The 15,141-nt window shown below is 43.7% G+C and overlaps 1 protein-coding gene across 4 annotated transcripts in view; it reads right to left on the bottom strand.

Annotated features, from left to right (window-relative positions):
• The window catches only part of IL34 (interleukin 34), a 920,960-nt gene extending 906,581 nt beyond the window's left edge, over nucleotides 1-14,379 (bottom strand). For 3 of the 4 annotated variants that reach the window (XM_078671356.1, XM_078671357.1, XM_078671360.1), the window contains exon 1: nucleotides 13,711-14,379. In XM_078671356.1, coding sequence (XP_078527482.1) covers nucleotides 13,711-13,774 — 64 coding nt within the window. In that variant the 5' untranslated portion in view covers nucleotides 13,775-14,379. The remainder of the gene's footprint in view (nucleotides 1-13,710) is intronic. The other variant, XM_078671358.1, reaches the window with a different exon arrangement.
• Between the last annotated feature and the right edge of the window lie 762 nt (nucleotides 14,380-15,141).

Genomic DNA, 15,141 nt, shown 5'->3' with positions numbered 1-15,141 from the left:
CAGTGAGACATACTTGGCTATTAGCAATATTATGTGATACTAAATATCATTTTCAACTAGGGCTACATGGGAAGTCTCAATGAGCAGAAAGCCCCTATTTAGAACTGTTTAGAACTATTGTGTGGGCACCTACCAACATCCTTGAAAGGAAAACTCTCTCCCACCTCTACAAGATCCCAAGAGAGGCAAGGAGTCAGGGTCATGCACAATAAAGAACATCCGGATGTGGACTGTTTCCATGCATCAGAATTGTTTTGATGTAACTCACGGCTGCTCATTACTTTCAAGGCGGTTTAATATTTGGTCAAATGCACTTTTACAGAGTAAAGCCCTGGTAGCCAGCCTTTGGCACCAGAGATCCACCAACAATAAAGAATTAAAGATACATGCTATTTCTTTGACTTGCTCGTAGATGTAAAGGGTAAAAGGTAGTCAGCATTCTGTCGTATTGCAGCTAAGAAACCACTTAGAAAACAAGGGTCCCCAGGTACAGGTAGGCTTTACAGTGGGGTGCCTCTGTAAGAAGTGCAATGGTCATTGCAGGTGTGGAAAGTGAGGTTCGAAGGTCTGCGTAGGAAGCAGTCCACCTTTGGGTGTGGGGGTGCAAGGGGGCTTACTTTTGCGCGAGTCATGATGTGCGTCGCCAGCTTCACTACGGCGAAGTTACCTTTGCCGATGGTCCGCTCCAGCTCATAGTATCCGATCGGGGCTAGACCTGGACCATGGGGTGGGTGTGCGGGGGGAGCCGCCGCCATATCTGTCAGGGGGGCAGGTGAAGGGGGTTCCGCGACAGTCACTAGAGCTGCGGCGGCTCAAACACCGGGGGACAGCAGAGCCGGGAGCGCTGGGACCAGGAGCGTGGCCCACGGGAACAACATCAACACAGACGCTCGGAAAGTCGGAGCAGCAGAGCGGCTCAACTAATAATCTGCGCATGCTCATATGCACGTAGGGAGCCCAAGGAACATTTTTCAGTCAGGCGCAATGTCATCACCACTTCATGAAAATACAGACAGTGGAGAGGAAAAGCACAATGGCAGTGGACATAACAAGGGCGGTAACAACAAGCTGTAAGCGTGCACATCGATGTGAGCAAAAGTGAAAGCGTGGGGGAGCGCAAGAACAGACGCTGCTAACGCCGTCGTACACGGCTCATGTCTCCAAAAGCGCGCGTTCACAGCGCATGTCTCCAATGTGTTTCCATGCTCGTACACCTCTCCTATCCCACTTCGCTAAGCTACCCGGCAACAATAGGTCTCGCTTACGCTACTGCGCATGGCGCTGCATCGGTAGGCGAGACCTAAAAAAGGGGCGAATCAGAAAGAGGTAACGCAGCAATAGGTAGAGACAGACAGAAACAGAGGCTTGAGGAAAAACAAAGAGATGCAAGGTAGAGTACAAAATAAAAATAGGTACAGAAAAATGGGTGCGGTAAAAAGAGTACTTGGGGAAAAAAGTTGGAGAGAGAGGGTGAAAGATAGAAACAGAAATGTGGTGACAGCAAAAAGAGGAAGTTACGAAGGATGTGAAATGGCGATAGAGCTGTGACGTTGAAAAACAGGTATAGTTGTGTGAGACAGAGAAATAGGTAGAGACAGTGAAGTAGAGAGATCTATAAAGAAAGAGGTTGAGAGCTATAGTTGAAGTGGAGGTTTGAAATGGAGTAGAAAGTTCAGAGACAAATATGTGTTTGCTTGAGAGAGAGTGTGAGAGAGAGAGAAAAAGGAGCTGATGAAAGAGGAAAAGAGATACAGTTATAGAAATGTAGGTAGCCAGCAAGAAGTAAGCTATATAGAGGTGAAGGAAAGGGAGCAGACATAGTAAGAGGAGCTGCAGAGGCGAGGAAGTGAAGTAATGGTGAGGTAAATTGATAGGTTGGGAGTGTAGGAGAGACCAGCGGTGAGGAGAGAGGCGAGGTATTGAGGGTGATGTGACAGTGAGAGAAATGAGATAAAGAGGTGGGGGAGAGTGGTGAGGAAGAGAGAAAGGGATGAGAGAGTGGTAAGAGAACATAGACTTTAAGAGAGAGAAAGACAGGGATGTCAGGTAAAGATAGTGATGAGGTTGTGTAGGTAGAAGAGAGATCTGGGGTGTTCAGATGGAAAACAGCAGTGAGGAAAGAGGTAGAGAGAGTGGATCCAGACTGATAGATATAGGGGTAGACATTTAAAGTGACAGAGAGAGAAGCAAGGGTATGAAAGAGAGCTGAAGTTGAGTGAGGTATATTAGGTGTATTCAGAAAGAGTTATGGTAGATGAAGGTGCAGTAGACAGAACTGAGATAGAGAGCAAAGATGAAGAAACCTAGAGATACGGAGATAGTGAGAGACATTCAGGGATAGGGTTATGGTAGACGAGGTGAGGTGATGTAAGGAGAGAGAACTGGTGCAGAAAGATTATTTTTCAAAGTAGTTCCAATTGCCTGAGATTGTGAGGGCTGTGCCTTGGCAGGCCAAGCATGCACACTAATGGCTGAATTAATCAATGCTTTGCACCAGTGCGAAGTTACCAAACGTGATGCGTGCTGGAGCAAATTGTTGAAAGGAGATTTATCTTACAGCATATATCTTTATTGCACTGGAAAGTTGCTTAAACGCAAAGCAGTGCTTTGTGCTGCTTTCTGTTACTTTGCTTCAAGGAGGTCTCCCATGAGTGGTACATAGGCACTGCCATGCACAAAACAATGCTTTGTCATGCGAAGATATATCTACTAAAATTATAAACAGGGTTTAGCTCCAAAGAAAATGCAAGTCAGTCGCAAACCAGAAGAAACATTTTATTTTCTTCAAAGCTGTTTAACTTTGTAAGTGCGCTGTACTGTACAACACACATATAAAGTGGGAAAAGTTTAAAAGTAAGCCTAAGCATGGTATTTTGTACTAAAGATACCTTACCAGTACAAAACCTATGCTAGACTCACACAGACACCATTGCACTATGGTGCAAAGGTGTGCGTGTGGAGCTTGGCAGTCTGATCACCAGTGCTTTGGAAAAGAGCAGCAGTGCCATAAAACAGAAGCAGTGCCATATTACTGAATATAGTGCAGTCCTGCACTGCCCTTTCAGGCAACGCAGAACTGCAACTTTAGTTGATGTTCTGCATTGCACGAAAAATTGATCAATTTGCCTCTAAGTTTGTATAAAACATACTCAATTATCATATTAGAAAAAAAAGCTATTTTTTATAAGCACTTGCTAAAGCAAGTTTTTCTACTGTCTCACTCATTTTAAGGGACCCCATGGAAGGTAGGGGCTTAAGACAATTGCTCACATTGCCCAGGACTTAAAAAGTGTATACAAATAATAAAGTAGATGTGTTATAATTCCTCCAAGTGCTGCACGGATCCAGGGTTATTAATCACCTATAACAATATAATTTGCCACTTTTTATACTTACCTTTAGCCCTTGTGTCATTGCATCAACTTTTGTCAAATTATAGTGTTAAGACTAAAGTAGTGTATAGATTTTCTATGGATCACAGAAATTAGAGCGCCGGGATTCAATGAACATTGTTTTCACTCAAGTCAACATCTTAACCACTGATTGATCTGAGTCAGAACTACCAGTATTGTAACCAAGTGGCACACAAATTGGCACACCATGCTACCTCAGACCTGCCAACTTGTCATTGTTTTTCACTGTGTGAGGAGGGGATGTGGCCGTGTAGAAGGCAGGGCTTAGGGCAGAGCACATCACGAGACACATCTAAATCCAGAGCCTTCTCTCCCATGACAACACACCCCCTCCCACGATACACCCCTCTCCCTCTGCCTAAAACCAAAATCAAAGCTTGTGTGTCTGCCACCGATATCCTGTAGAGGTTCCATCCCTCGTAATGGACATTGACTGAGTTGAAGCTCCAAACAATTAGCTGGAAACCTGCCCACCGTTTGATATCGGCTCCTCATCGAGTGACCCTGTGAAGAGAGCAGATATCGTGCCACACACAGTGGCACCGTGGAAGTTGGCAAGTCTGCTACCTCACCACTTATACCACAAACCACAGACACCATCTAAAGTTCTAAACCAAGAAGCATAAAATCTTAATCACCAGATTGTCTGATATGGGCATTCAATAATCTGCAACGACTCTATTAACATCCTAACTTACTGAGAGGTATTTTCGAGTTGAACTAAACGAATCCAGGTCTCAAACTTTCAATCTGCAATGCGGAGTACCGCAGGGTTTGTCTTTGAGCCCTACGCTGTTTAATATTTACGTGACCCCCCTGGCCGCTCTGATAAGACAGTTCGGGTTCTCTGTAGTATCATACGCAGACGACACGCAGGTAGTCGTCTCATTAACCAATAATGAGGAGGAGATTGCCGACTGCTTTAACAACTGCATGCTCCATGTTAACTCTTGGATGCAATCTAACTATCTTAAACTTAATGGCAGCAAGACCGAAGTTTTATTGTTGGGTGCCAACCCCCTGGCCTGGTCTTTGAAATGGTGGCCTCCAGAGCTGGGTGAGTGCCCTACACCCGTCTCAAAGGCAAAAAATCTGGGGATTACCTTCGACTGTAGGCTGACCTTTGATAGCCAAATCAACTGCCTTACCTACAGTTTCTGAGCAATCCTCAAAATTATTAGGAAAATTTGTGCCTTCATTCCCCCTGAGGCTTTAAAAACAGTGGTGATTGCCCTTGCCATTTCCAGGTTGGATTATGGCAATGCACTTTACTTAGGGATCCAAACTCAACTCTTGAAAAAGCTACAACGTCTGCAGAATGCAGCAACCAGATTGATTCTGGATATCCCTAAACATGAGTCAGTCTCCCAGCAGCTCGGAGCACTGCACTGGCTACCGGTTCAGAAAAGAATAATATTTAAATCATTGTGCATTACGTTCAAAGCACTTCAGGGAAAGGGTGCCTCATTCTTGACATCACGAATAAAATTCTATGTGCCGTCTAAGAACCTTAGATCTGCGCAACAAAAACTGTTGCAAATCCCTAGGTTCAAACAAGTACGTTGGGGAGGTTGGAGCTTCTTGTTGAGATCTGCTAAAACCTGGAACCTTCCATCAACAATTAAAAACAGCCCTGATCTGAAAGCATTCAGGAAGGCAGTCAAAACATAGTTATTTCAATCTGACCTCTAAGATTGCCTGCATTCTAGCCGCACATGCTCTCTGAGTCCTTAGCGCCAAGACGCCTCTGGGCATTCGTTGTGCTCTATAAATATAAAAATCAAATCAAGCAGGATCGCCCCGTCCTTATGAGCGGAGTGGCCCCGCCCACCCACTTTTTTGTTGATATGAAGGGTGCAGAGCAGGAATATCGACGGATAAATATCGTGGGACATTAATATCTCCGCAGAAATATCGTTTGGAAGAAATATCGACAACAAAAATATAGTTTGACAAGAATATCGACTGACAGGTAAGTAATATCGATTACAAAAATATAGTTGTAATAAATATCGTTTACAAAAATATAGTTTACAAAAATATCGATTTATTAACAATGTTATGTATTTTAGTGTTTTTAATGAGAATTGTTTGTCATTTTATTTTATGTTTTGGAATTGTACTAGTTATTAATGTATTTTATGTTTAATTTTGCGTTATTAGTTCCGTAGCGGGTTGTGGGATTATAGGGGAATAGGGTGGGAAGTTATTTAATTATATAAAATTAATTGATTAATTAATGTGTTAATTTATTAATATTAGTTTAAAAATTAGTTGTTAATTAACTTTGATTAGTCAATTAATAATTAATTATGTTAATTGTTTAATTAATTTTAGGTGTGTGTTGTGGAGTTTATATGAGTATATGGTGTGAACGGTGTAATTAATTTGTTATTGATTTATTATGAAATACTTTTCAAATTAATTACCATTAATTATTTAGTAATTAATAATTGTAAGTGTGTAATTAATTTTAGGTGTGTGTTGTGGTGTTTATATATTTATATGGTGTGAAATCTAGTAAGTAATTAATTGTTTATTGATTAATTAATAAACAATAATACATTTATTTTCATTAATTAATTAGTAAATATTAAATGTAATTGTGTAATTAATTTTAGGTGTGTGTTGTGGATATTATAGTGTTAAATAATGTGTAATTAATTATTTTTTATTATCTTTGTTAATAATAATATATTTTAATTTATATATTAATTATGTTTATATTGCAAATCAAATTTATTAAAAATGTTGATAGTTGAAGGGAGGAGCCAAGATGGCGACCGGACTGGAAGTGTAGGCTCCCGGCTCCTCAAGCCTCCGAGCCCCGCACGGACATCCTGTTCACGATCCTGAAATTGAACTGCAGCGGGGTGACGGTGAATATGCGCCGACATCGCTCGCGCAATCCCGTAGCCTCTGCCGGCCTTCTAACCGGAGATATCCGCAAGACTGATTTGCGGCCCCAGCGACCCTGAAGCCGCGACCTCGGCCGCGAAACATGGCCGGGTGTTAGCTTGTCAACAACGGCCAGCCGGGCCTGGGCGGAGTCGGTCCGCCGGACGCTGTGAATGCCGAGGGGGCAAATTTATGGCAGGAGCTCTGGTTGCTACACGACGCGGCCGGATTGCATCCTCGAGGTGGGGGCTTGCTGGAAATACTGTCTGCCTGAGGAGCGCTGAGGGTGCGCTGTGTCCGCTCCGTCTTCGATTTTGCCCGGTGTTCATGGGATGCTCCCGAATTTGCTGCGAGCGCTGACTCGGAGTGGGGATGACCATCACTGTATACCGCTCCTTGGATGTGTGTTTTGCAGGCCCCCGAGAGTCGGATTGTTGTCCATCCGAGCCGGACTCGTCCCTGTCCTACCTTCACTCTCCCTACAAGATGGAACCGCGTAATGGCTGCCTGAACGAGATGCAGCGTATTAACCTGCCTCTTGCAACACACTGTGCTTGGGACTGCGAGTTACCGAGTAGTGCTGAGATGAGGGAAACACAGCCCACGTTATCTTGCGGTGATATTCTGGCTGCTCTCGATGACCTACAGTCCGTTTGGAAGGTTGGTTTTCAAGCGTTGGGGAAGAAGCTTGACGATATTACGCTCACACCGGGGCGACTGCGATCGGATGGCTCTCCGGTGCGTGAGGGCTGGCCCTTTACTGTTTTTGAGGGGCATACGGTGGTTGCACATGGGTGCGGTGGAGACCGGAAGACCCTAGACTGTGTTGGTACTTATGAACAGATGTCCGTATCCCTCAACTATCCTGAAGGACTCCCTTCCCGGCAGGGGATGGTGGCCTCGTCTATCGTAACGCCGCTAATGGCCCAGACACTGTTTCAGCAACGGTTGGCTCCTGTGACTGCTTCTTTTTTCCTCGCCCTTGTATTCTTGCTATGGACTACGAGTCATGAGATGGACCTGGGGGTGCGGGTCGTCAGTGAAGATGACTCTGTCGGTGGTCGGCGACGTCCATTTTGGATTCCCATGTCGCTCTTCTACTATGTGTGGACACTCCGCTCTCCTAGATCGGCTGGGACGGGACTTATTCGGCGGGCATGCCTCGGGGGACTTATAAGATCAGGCCAGGGCTAGGTGGATTTCTTTACCGATTGACATTTGTGTGGCTGGCGGAGGAGCGGTTTGGCGCGCTCCTGTGATATACTTCTTGGCGCAGTGCATGATGGTTCTCCCCATTTCTTATTGTATTACTCGATTATTGATGCTTACTGTGGCTTTTGGGGTAGAGGATAAATACATGGCCGGGGAGACCGGGAGCCTGTGTGCATGATCGGCCCTCCTCCAGTTTGTTATATATAACTTTTCTTCCTTTCTCTTTTCTTTGTTCTATATTTCGGGTACTCGTTTTTCGGGCGACAGGCACACTGTTAAGGGGGGGGTGGGCCGTAGCCTCTACATGCGTGCGGGGTGGGGGGTTGGGGGGAGGGGTTTTGTTTTGTCCTTTTTAGTTTCTATGGTCCTTTATTTCTTCTCTCTTCTTTTCTTAGTTCTTCTTCTCTTTTTCCTTCTTCTCTTGGGTCAGTATGGAGGCTGGGTGTTATGCCATTTGCCGTTTCTTTTTTTGGTGTCCACATTCACATTATTGAGATTGTCCTACGTATATGAGGTGGGTAATGCTAGGTACGAAATTTGATTGTATGCTTTTATCCTGCCCAGTATAATCTTGTGCCGCTATCCTGATTATGATTCTTTTGCCTTGTCGACTTCCTGCTGTGTACATTGCCCACTCTGTGTTTTTCGATGGACTGTATGGTCTCTGATCCTTCTTGTTTTATAATTTAGAAAATGAACCTTATTTACTCCTACACTCGGTGGTCCCATTCCCCTTACGTGAGATTTAGGATACTTGCTGTTTTTGTCCTTGGGGACTGCTGAGATTTCTTTCTTATGGTTGTCTTACGGGCAATGACTTGCTTTCGAGGCCGGCCAGATTGGTTGTGGGCCCGTAACTGTATACCATTGGTGCACAATAAAGGTTTTAAAAAAAAATAAAAAAAAAATAAAAATGTTGATAGTTTTGTTTTTTATTGTTTTGGGTTCCAGCGCTTTCCCTACTATTGCACTCACTGGAGTGGGAATCGTAATTTGTGCCCCTACGCTATCCAACGCTTTCCCTACGCTATCCAACGCTTTCCCTACTGTTGCATGCACTCTCTGGAGTGGGAATAGTAATTTTTACCCCTACGCTATCCAACGCTTTCCCTACTGTTGCACTCTCTGGAGTGGGAATAGTAATTTTTACCCCTACGCTATCCAACGCTTTCCCTATTGTTGCACTCTCTGGAGTGGGAATAGTAATTTTTACCCCTACGCTATCCAACGCTTTCCCTACTGTTGCACTCTCTGGAGTGGGAATAGTAATTTTTACCCCTACGCTATCCAACGCTTTCCCTACTGTTGCACTCTCTGGAGTGGGAATAGTAATTTTTATCCCTACGCTATCCAACGCTTTCCCTACTGATGCACTCTCTGGAGTGGGAATAGTAATTTTTACCCCTACACTATCCAACGCTTTCTCTACTGTTGCACTCTCTGGAGTGGGAATAGTAATTTTTACCCCTACGCTATCCAACGCTTTCCCTACTGCTGCACTCACTGGAGTGGAAATAGTAATTTTTACCCTCCCGCTATCCAACGCTTTCCCTACTGTTGCACTCACTGGAGTGGGAATAGTAATTTTTACCCCTACACTATCCAGCGCTTTCCCTAGTGTTGCACTCACTGGAGTGGGAATAGTAATTTTTACCCCTTTGCTACCCAATGTTTTAACTACTAATGTTTTTATTTTGTTATTAAATGTACGTATTATTTTTTTAATACTTGAATGTGTTAATTAAATATAGAATATTTGATTTTACTCAAAATGTTTTATATATGTGTTTATTTTATTTTTATATAATTATTAAAGTTTATAAATTAAATAAAGATAATAGTTAATAAAATGTATTTAAGTAAATATATGTATATGTACACATTTTTTGTGTTCATATTTATTAAATTAAGTTTATTTGTTATAATTAGTTAAAATATAAATTTAATTTAATTTATTTGTCAATAATATTAATATTATTTAATTATTTAATTTAAGTTATGTTATTTTTAAAGTCGATATATTTTACATCTATATTTTTTACATCTATATTTTTGAGTCGATATTATTGTACTTACCTGTTTAAGTATATGGAGTCGATATTTTTGTAATCGATATTTTTACATCTATATTTTTGTTAACTATATTTTAGTTATTGATATTTAAACATGGAACCGATATGAAGTGTGTCTGTCAGGGTGAGCAAAGGCCAGCCTAACAGACACTCTTCATTTTTAGGTAAGACAGCCTGTTCATGCACTAAATACGTAGGCGCCTGGCTGCCTGAACTGAACTTTGCCTGGCTAAGGATTTCACAGCTCTGTGGGTGTGACCTCTTCAGCCTGGCAAATCGCTTGGAGGTCTTCCCCCCCTCATGGCAAGGGGAAGCGCCACTAACAGACTCAGACTTAGGCGTTTCAGTTTTAAGCCCCAAAGTGCCTAGGGACGACTGTCCATTAGTGCTGTTCATCACAGAGTGGGGTTGGGTGAGCAGTCTCACTGACCTCATCCCACTCGTTGACGAGTATGGGACGGCCTCTTCTCATTGGCTGGCCATAACAAGGTGGCGGCAATCCCAACCCTCCAGCAACCTCGGAGACTTCCCTCCCACCACCCGAGATCACTGCTGCAGCCCAGTTAGTTTTTTTAATGTTTGGTGCATGCGTGCATGTATGAATGCATGTGCATTAGTGTTTGTGCTGTGAATGGGTGCGTGCGTGTATAAGTGCTTGTGAGTGGTGAGTGTATGTGGGAGTGCTTGTGAATGTATGGGTGTGAGTGAATATCTGTATGGATGGGTGAGTGGAAGTACGTGTGCATTCCACCCCCAGTTCCCCACCTTCTCAAATTAAAGGCTGCCACAGCCAGGAAGCTTTTTATACCTGGACCTGGCAAGCAGGGGACCTGTGAACAATTCTGGTCAAAGGTTGGGCAGCGGACAATAACATTTCTGTTAGTAGAGTGTGCTAAAGACAGCCCAGTCACTTTGTCTCTCTTTCATTGTGCAAATTGTGCTGCTCCCAGAATGCAGGGGTGTAGCAAAGCCCCCCGCAGTGCTGAGGGCCCCCCAGGCTTACCCATGTTGGAGGGGTCCCCTCAGTCCCTACTGATTTGTGTGAGGGGGCCCTTCAGCATATCTTGCAGGGGGCCCTCTCATGTTTTGTTACGTCACTGCCAGAATGCCTTCCCGGTCTGCTTTCTGCGCTGGGTAATAAGACTGTAGCCAAATTTATAAAAACTTTGCCCCAATTCAATGTCACCAAAAGAGAGGCAAACAGGTGCAAAGTGATGATTTCTTTTTTTCTAGCGCAAAACTTTTTGCCTTTTTTACGGTCTAAATTTGGCTAAAAGTAAGGTAAAGTAGGATTTTGCACTCTTTTGCATTTCTTAGCATCAGGGAAGTGCCCCATGGGCATTTCCATGCTGCAAACTATGATTTTTTTTTATTAAAAGCCCTATCTAATCACATTGTAGAAAGAGCTTCGTTCAAAAAAATAATGCCAGCTTGAAGCAGCTATTAACTTGGAGGTATATTCTAATTTCTCCAAACATTTCAAACTTTGCATGTGTTCTGCACTGTACAGCAAACATAGGTTTGAAAAGTTGTATTGTTAAGCAAGGTATTTTGTACTTTAAGAGAGAATACTGTCCCAATACAAAACTACGGTAGACACCATGCACACACCTGCACCCTGCACTACGGTGTGCGTAGCCTGTGTCACTCTTAGAGATCACCACCAGTGGAGGAAAGGGCAGCTGTGCCATATTTAAACAGATGTAGTGCTGTCCTGCTTTCTACTCTTGGCACAACGCAGTGCAGCATCTTTGGTTGCAGCACGGAGTTGTGCTACGTTTAATCAGTTCAGTTCAGTTCAAAACTAAGTTTATTTGGACTATTTAGTCCTTAAACATAGAAATCTTTATAAAGTACGATTCATAAAAATCACAATTTACACCATAAAACCACATCACAAGAGGCACGTTAAAATTATTCATTATTAACTTCCATCCCTAAAACATCCTAAACGTATCATAAGTTTAAAACAAAATACATTATTGGGCCCATTTCAAATTACTTTTATCTTATTTTAAAACTTTCCCATAGGGCACAACTTTAAATGCATAATCCTGCACTTCCAAGGTGAGAACAATATTCCTTTTTCAACCATGAATCCTACCCATATCCTGTAGGCAAGTGAGCTTCAGATGCTAGTCACATTTCAGAAATTCTTTTACTTTTTGTATAAACCTTCCCAAAGCATTTCACGTAAAAGTTCTGCTCCCTGTGCCCTATTTTTTATACTATACTTGATAAAAATTGGACGTAAAATTTATTTCCGTATATCTAAAACCACTTGGCAATCTAATAAAATATGTACTAAATCACAAGTTGTTCCCAGAGAACAGTTACATTTCCCATTACTATTGATCATTACTCTTTTTACTTCATAGTTGGTATAACAGGGGTTAACGCCAATCCTCAGTTTTAAAACTTCTCTTCTCAGTCTTCGGCATGGTAATCTATCGATGTACGGGAAGATGGCTTCTTTTTGCCATGAAGAAGCCATACAGCATACTCATTTTTTCTCCCTGAGGTACTCCTGGTCCTTGATTCAAGAGGTTTATTTGCCCAGAGACCTAAGGTCCCTCCTTTCAGCCTCAATTTGTAGGGTCAGGGGTCTAATCTTAAGCCTCAACATTTTACAAGCTTTTATCAGAGTTTTTCTTACCCCTTTTAACCATGTTAGATCACTCCTCACTATCTCGTACCTGCACCATTGTGAGACTTTATTGTCCTCACCTAGTCCCTGGCGCTGCCAGAATCTTAATAAAGCCGTGCAGACCGTTATGTTCCAAGAGGTGATATCTGTTTCTAACCTCACCGCTTGCACCATTGAGGATTTGGGCAAAGATAATACATTTTTTAGGGCCTTCCCCTCTTCTCCGTCCCATCCAGTTTTCCCACTCAGGTAAAGTAGTTCAGCTCCATATAGGAACTGCGGTGGCACCATTGCTATATATGCTTTTAAAACCGGTCTGTCCGACTTTTCTCCATATACTCCATTAAATTTCTTTAAACCACCAATAGAGGCTGATGTCCTTACTTTCAACGCCTCGAGGTGGGTAGACCAGTTCATATTTTTCTGAAACCACATGCCCAAGTACCTATATTTGTCTACTATTTCCAGCTTTGTGGGACCCAAGTACCAACTGAACCTTATTCTCCTTCTTCCAAATCTCATGATCTTTGTTTTGTCCATGTTTACTACTTGTTTTTTATACCCACAGTATTTGTTAAAGTTGTTCAACTTTCTTTGTAGACCAATCTCTGTTTGGTCTACTATTACCAGGTCATCCGCATATAAAAGGCAGGAGATATGTTTTCCATCTACCTTTGGGCTGGCCCCCCTTTCTCTGCCTCAGACTGATGGTAGATCTGCAATGAATAGGGAAAATAATAGAGGGGCCAATAAAACACCCCTGTCTCAGCCCATTTCCAATCTGTATTTTCTGTGACAGGCCCCCGCTGTATCTAAAATTACTTGCGCCCAGTTCGAAGTATGAAGTTCTTGTATCAGCCTTAGTAAGTCTCTAGGGATGTCATACCCAATCAACGACTCCCACAGCTACGTTTAATAAATCTCCCCCTTTGCTGGGCCCCTTCAATGAATTCAGGAAACTAGAATTACGAAATGTAAACAATACATTTGAAAAAATAGCCACCTGGTGTGCTGCCAAAACAAACGACGCGCTTGCATTTCAGTGGCAAAATGCAAGGAATTATCCTGATCATACTGGCCAGTAGGCAAGGGGCGTCTCATGAACAAAACCATGAGGGGGGCACTCACTCTGCTAATACTTCCTCCACAGAGAGCCTTCTAAAGATAGCCCTGCACTTCATGGAGCGTGGGGTGTGTGCACGCACGTGCCTCTTCTACCCAACGGGGCCTGGCACGCGTGTTGCCTCTGCAGTAACTGTCCTGGGTGTGTGCGTGAAGCTTGCACCTCTGCCGTGCGTCGTATAGTTGCGTAAAGGAAGCTTCTTAACGCTGCCGTCCTTTCGGTACGTGTCATGAGCGCGAGGGAAGCGTGCGCTGCAAATGACTGTGCTGAGTTTAAAGCCTTGTTAACGAGAAGTGTCGTGGACACTGGACAGCTGAGCAGCAGCACGGCGAGACTTTCACTTACCCAGGAGTATCAGGCACTGCAGCCAGTGGAGCGCGCGGCCTTCGGCGCTCCGGAGAAGGGTCATGCTGCACTCCAGCCCGGGGGCTAGGTCCTACATGTCAGCAGCAGGCACAGAAAACTAGGCTTCGCCGGATCTTTGGCAATGACCGTCTCTGAGTCTGCAGCACATGTCCTCAGTGTCAAAAGAGCCTCGTCTGCCCCCAGCGTCGAGAGAGCACGAACCCGTCCTGCAGGTTACGCGCCCACTCCCTGCACGGCCGACTCCCTCCGTGCACAGTCTAGATAGGACAGCCGGAAGCAGCGTCTAACAGATCCCAACACACCCCCTGCTCTTCCTCGAGTTATTTACTTTTTTGTTTCACCTTATATCGTTCTGTATTGTGCATTTATCTGTCGATCCTTCCTCCCTCTTTGTTTTCCACTTATGGTTTTTTGTTTAGATTATCTCTTTAATCGTATTTCTACTTTTTGTTTCTCTTTCGTTATCGTCTTTCTTTCGTTTTCTCCTGTTACCTACAAGGACCCGTCAATCTTCTCTGTTTTCTTCGCTTCTCCTGTTTCTCGGTGGGGCGCCCCTCTTCTCCACAGCAGCCCTGAGCCACTGTTGTAGACACCCTTTGAGTGGCCCAAGTTCAGCTGCAAATGCAATCCCACCGCCAGACTCCCCCGATCCGCTGTCACAGCAATGGGATTAATGCAGCAGCGAGAGGCAGGCGAGGAGGGAGGGACTAGAAGGGCACAGGCAGACCACAGCTAAGGGCAAGTCCGGGGAAATTCCGTTCTTGGCTCGAGGATGCCAAGGGCTGCGTTGTCAGATTCTGGGGGAATCTAGTGTCACGAGATCTCTTGCCTGGACTCGAAATGCCAAGAGCGTTGGGGAAGAGTCAGGCCAAATGTCGTGGATTCTCGCTGTCAGGTTATAATGTATTTGATAAGGTACTGAAAAAATATACCCAGATCCTAAATTATTCTGCTAAGGGGTGAGAAATGTTGTGGAGATATAGGATACTTTCTCCCAGTCTGTAACTGTCACCTTAAAGACCGTGTTGTATCAGTCAGCAATCCTGCCTCGGGTCACCCTGTGTTGTTTTTGTTGACCCTCACATGAACTATTGGTGTCGTGCTTCACCAGAGGGTCCCATCATGGTACCTATAGACCAGGATGGGCACGTTTGAGATGTAACTCGAGACAGGGTCCACTGTAGTATAGATAAAAAAATACCTAGATGTCCCCTAGGCATCCCTTTATTCCGGTGCCTCTGTTAGGGATAAAAACAGGAATTCTTGGGATTCAAAATAAAGTCTAACATATTATTACACCCCACTTAGTCAGTTAACATGTTAAATGGAGATGCCTGTGGTATGTTGTCTCCACATCCTATTTGGAAACAGTCACTGCAACAAAGGAAACATGTAACATTAAACATACCT

This window comes from Lissotriton helveticus, chromosome 12, assembly GCF_964261635.1.
Source record: "Lissotriton helveticus chromosome 12, aLisHel1.1, whole genome shotgun sequence".
Lineage (NCBI taxonomy): Eukaryota > Metazoa > Chordata > Amphibia > Caudata > Salamandridae > Lissotriton > Lissotriton helveticus.
The sequence above is the reverse complement of the archived record's forward strand: the minus strand, read 5'-3'. Positions and strand labels throughout refer to the sequence as shown.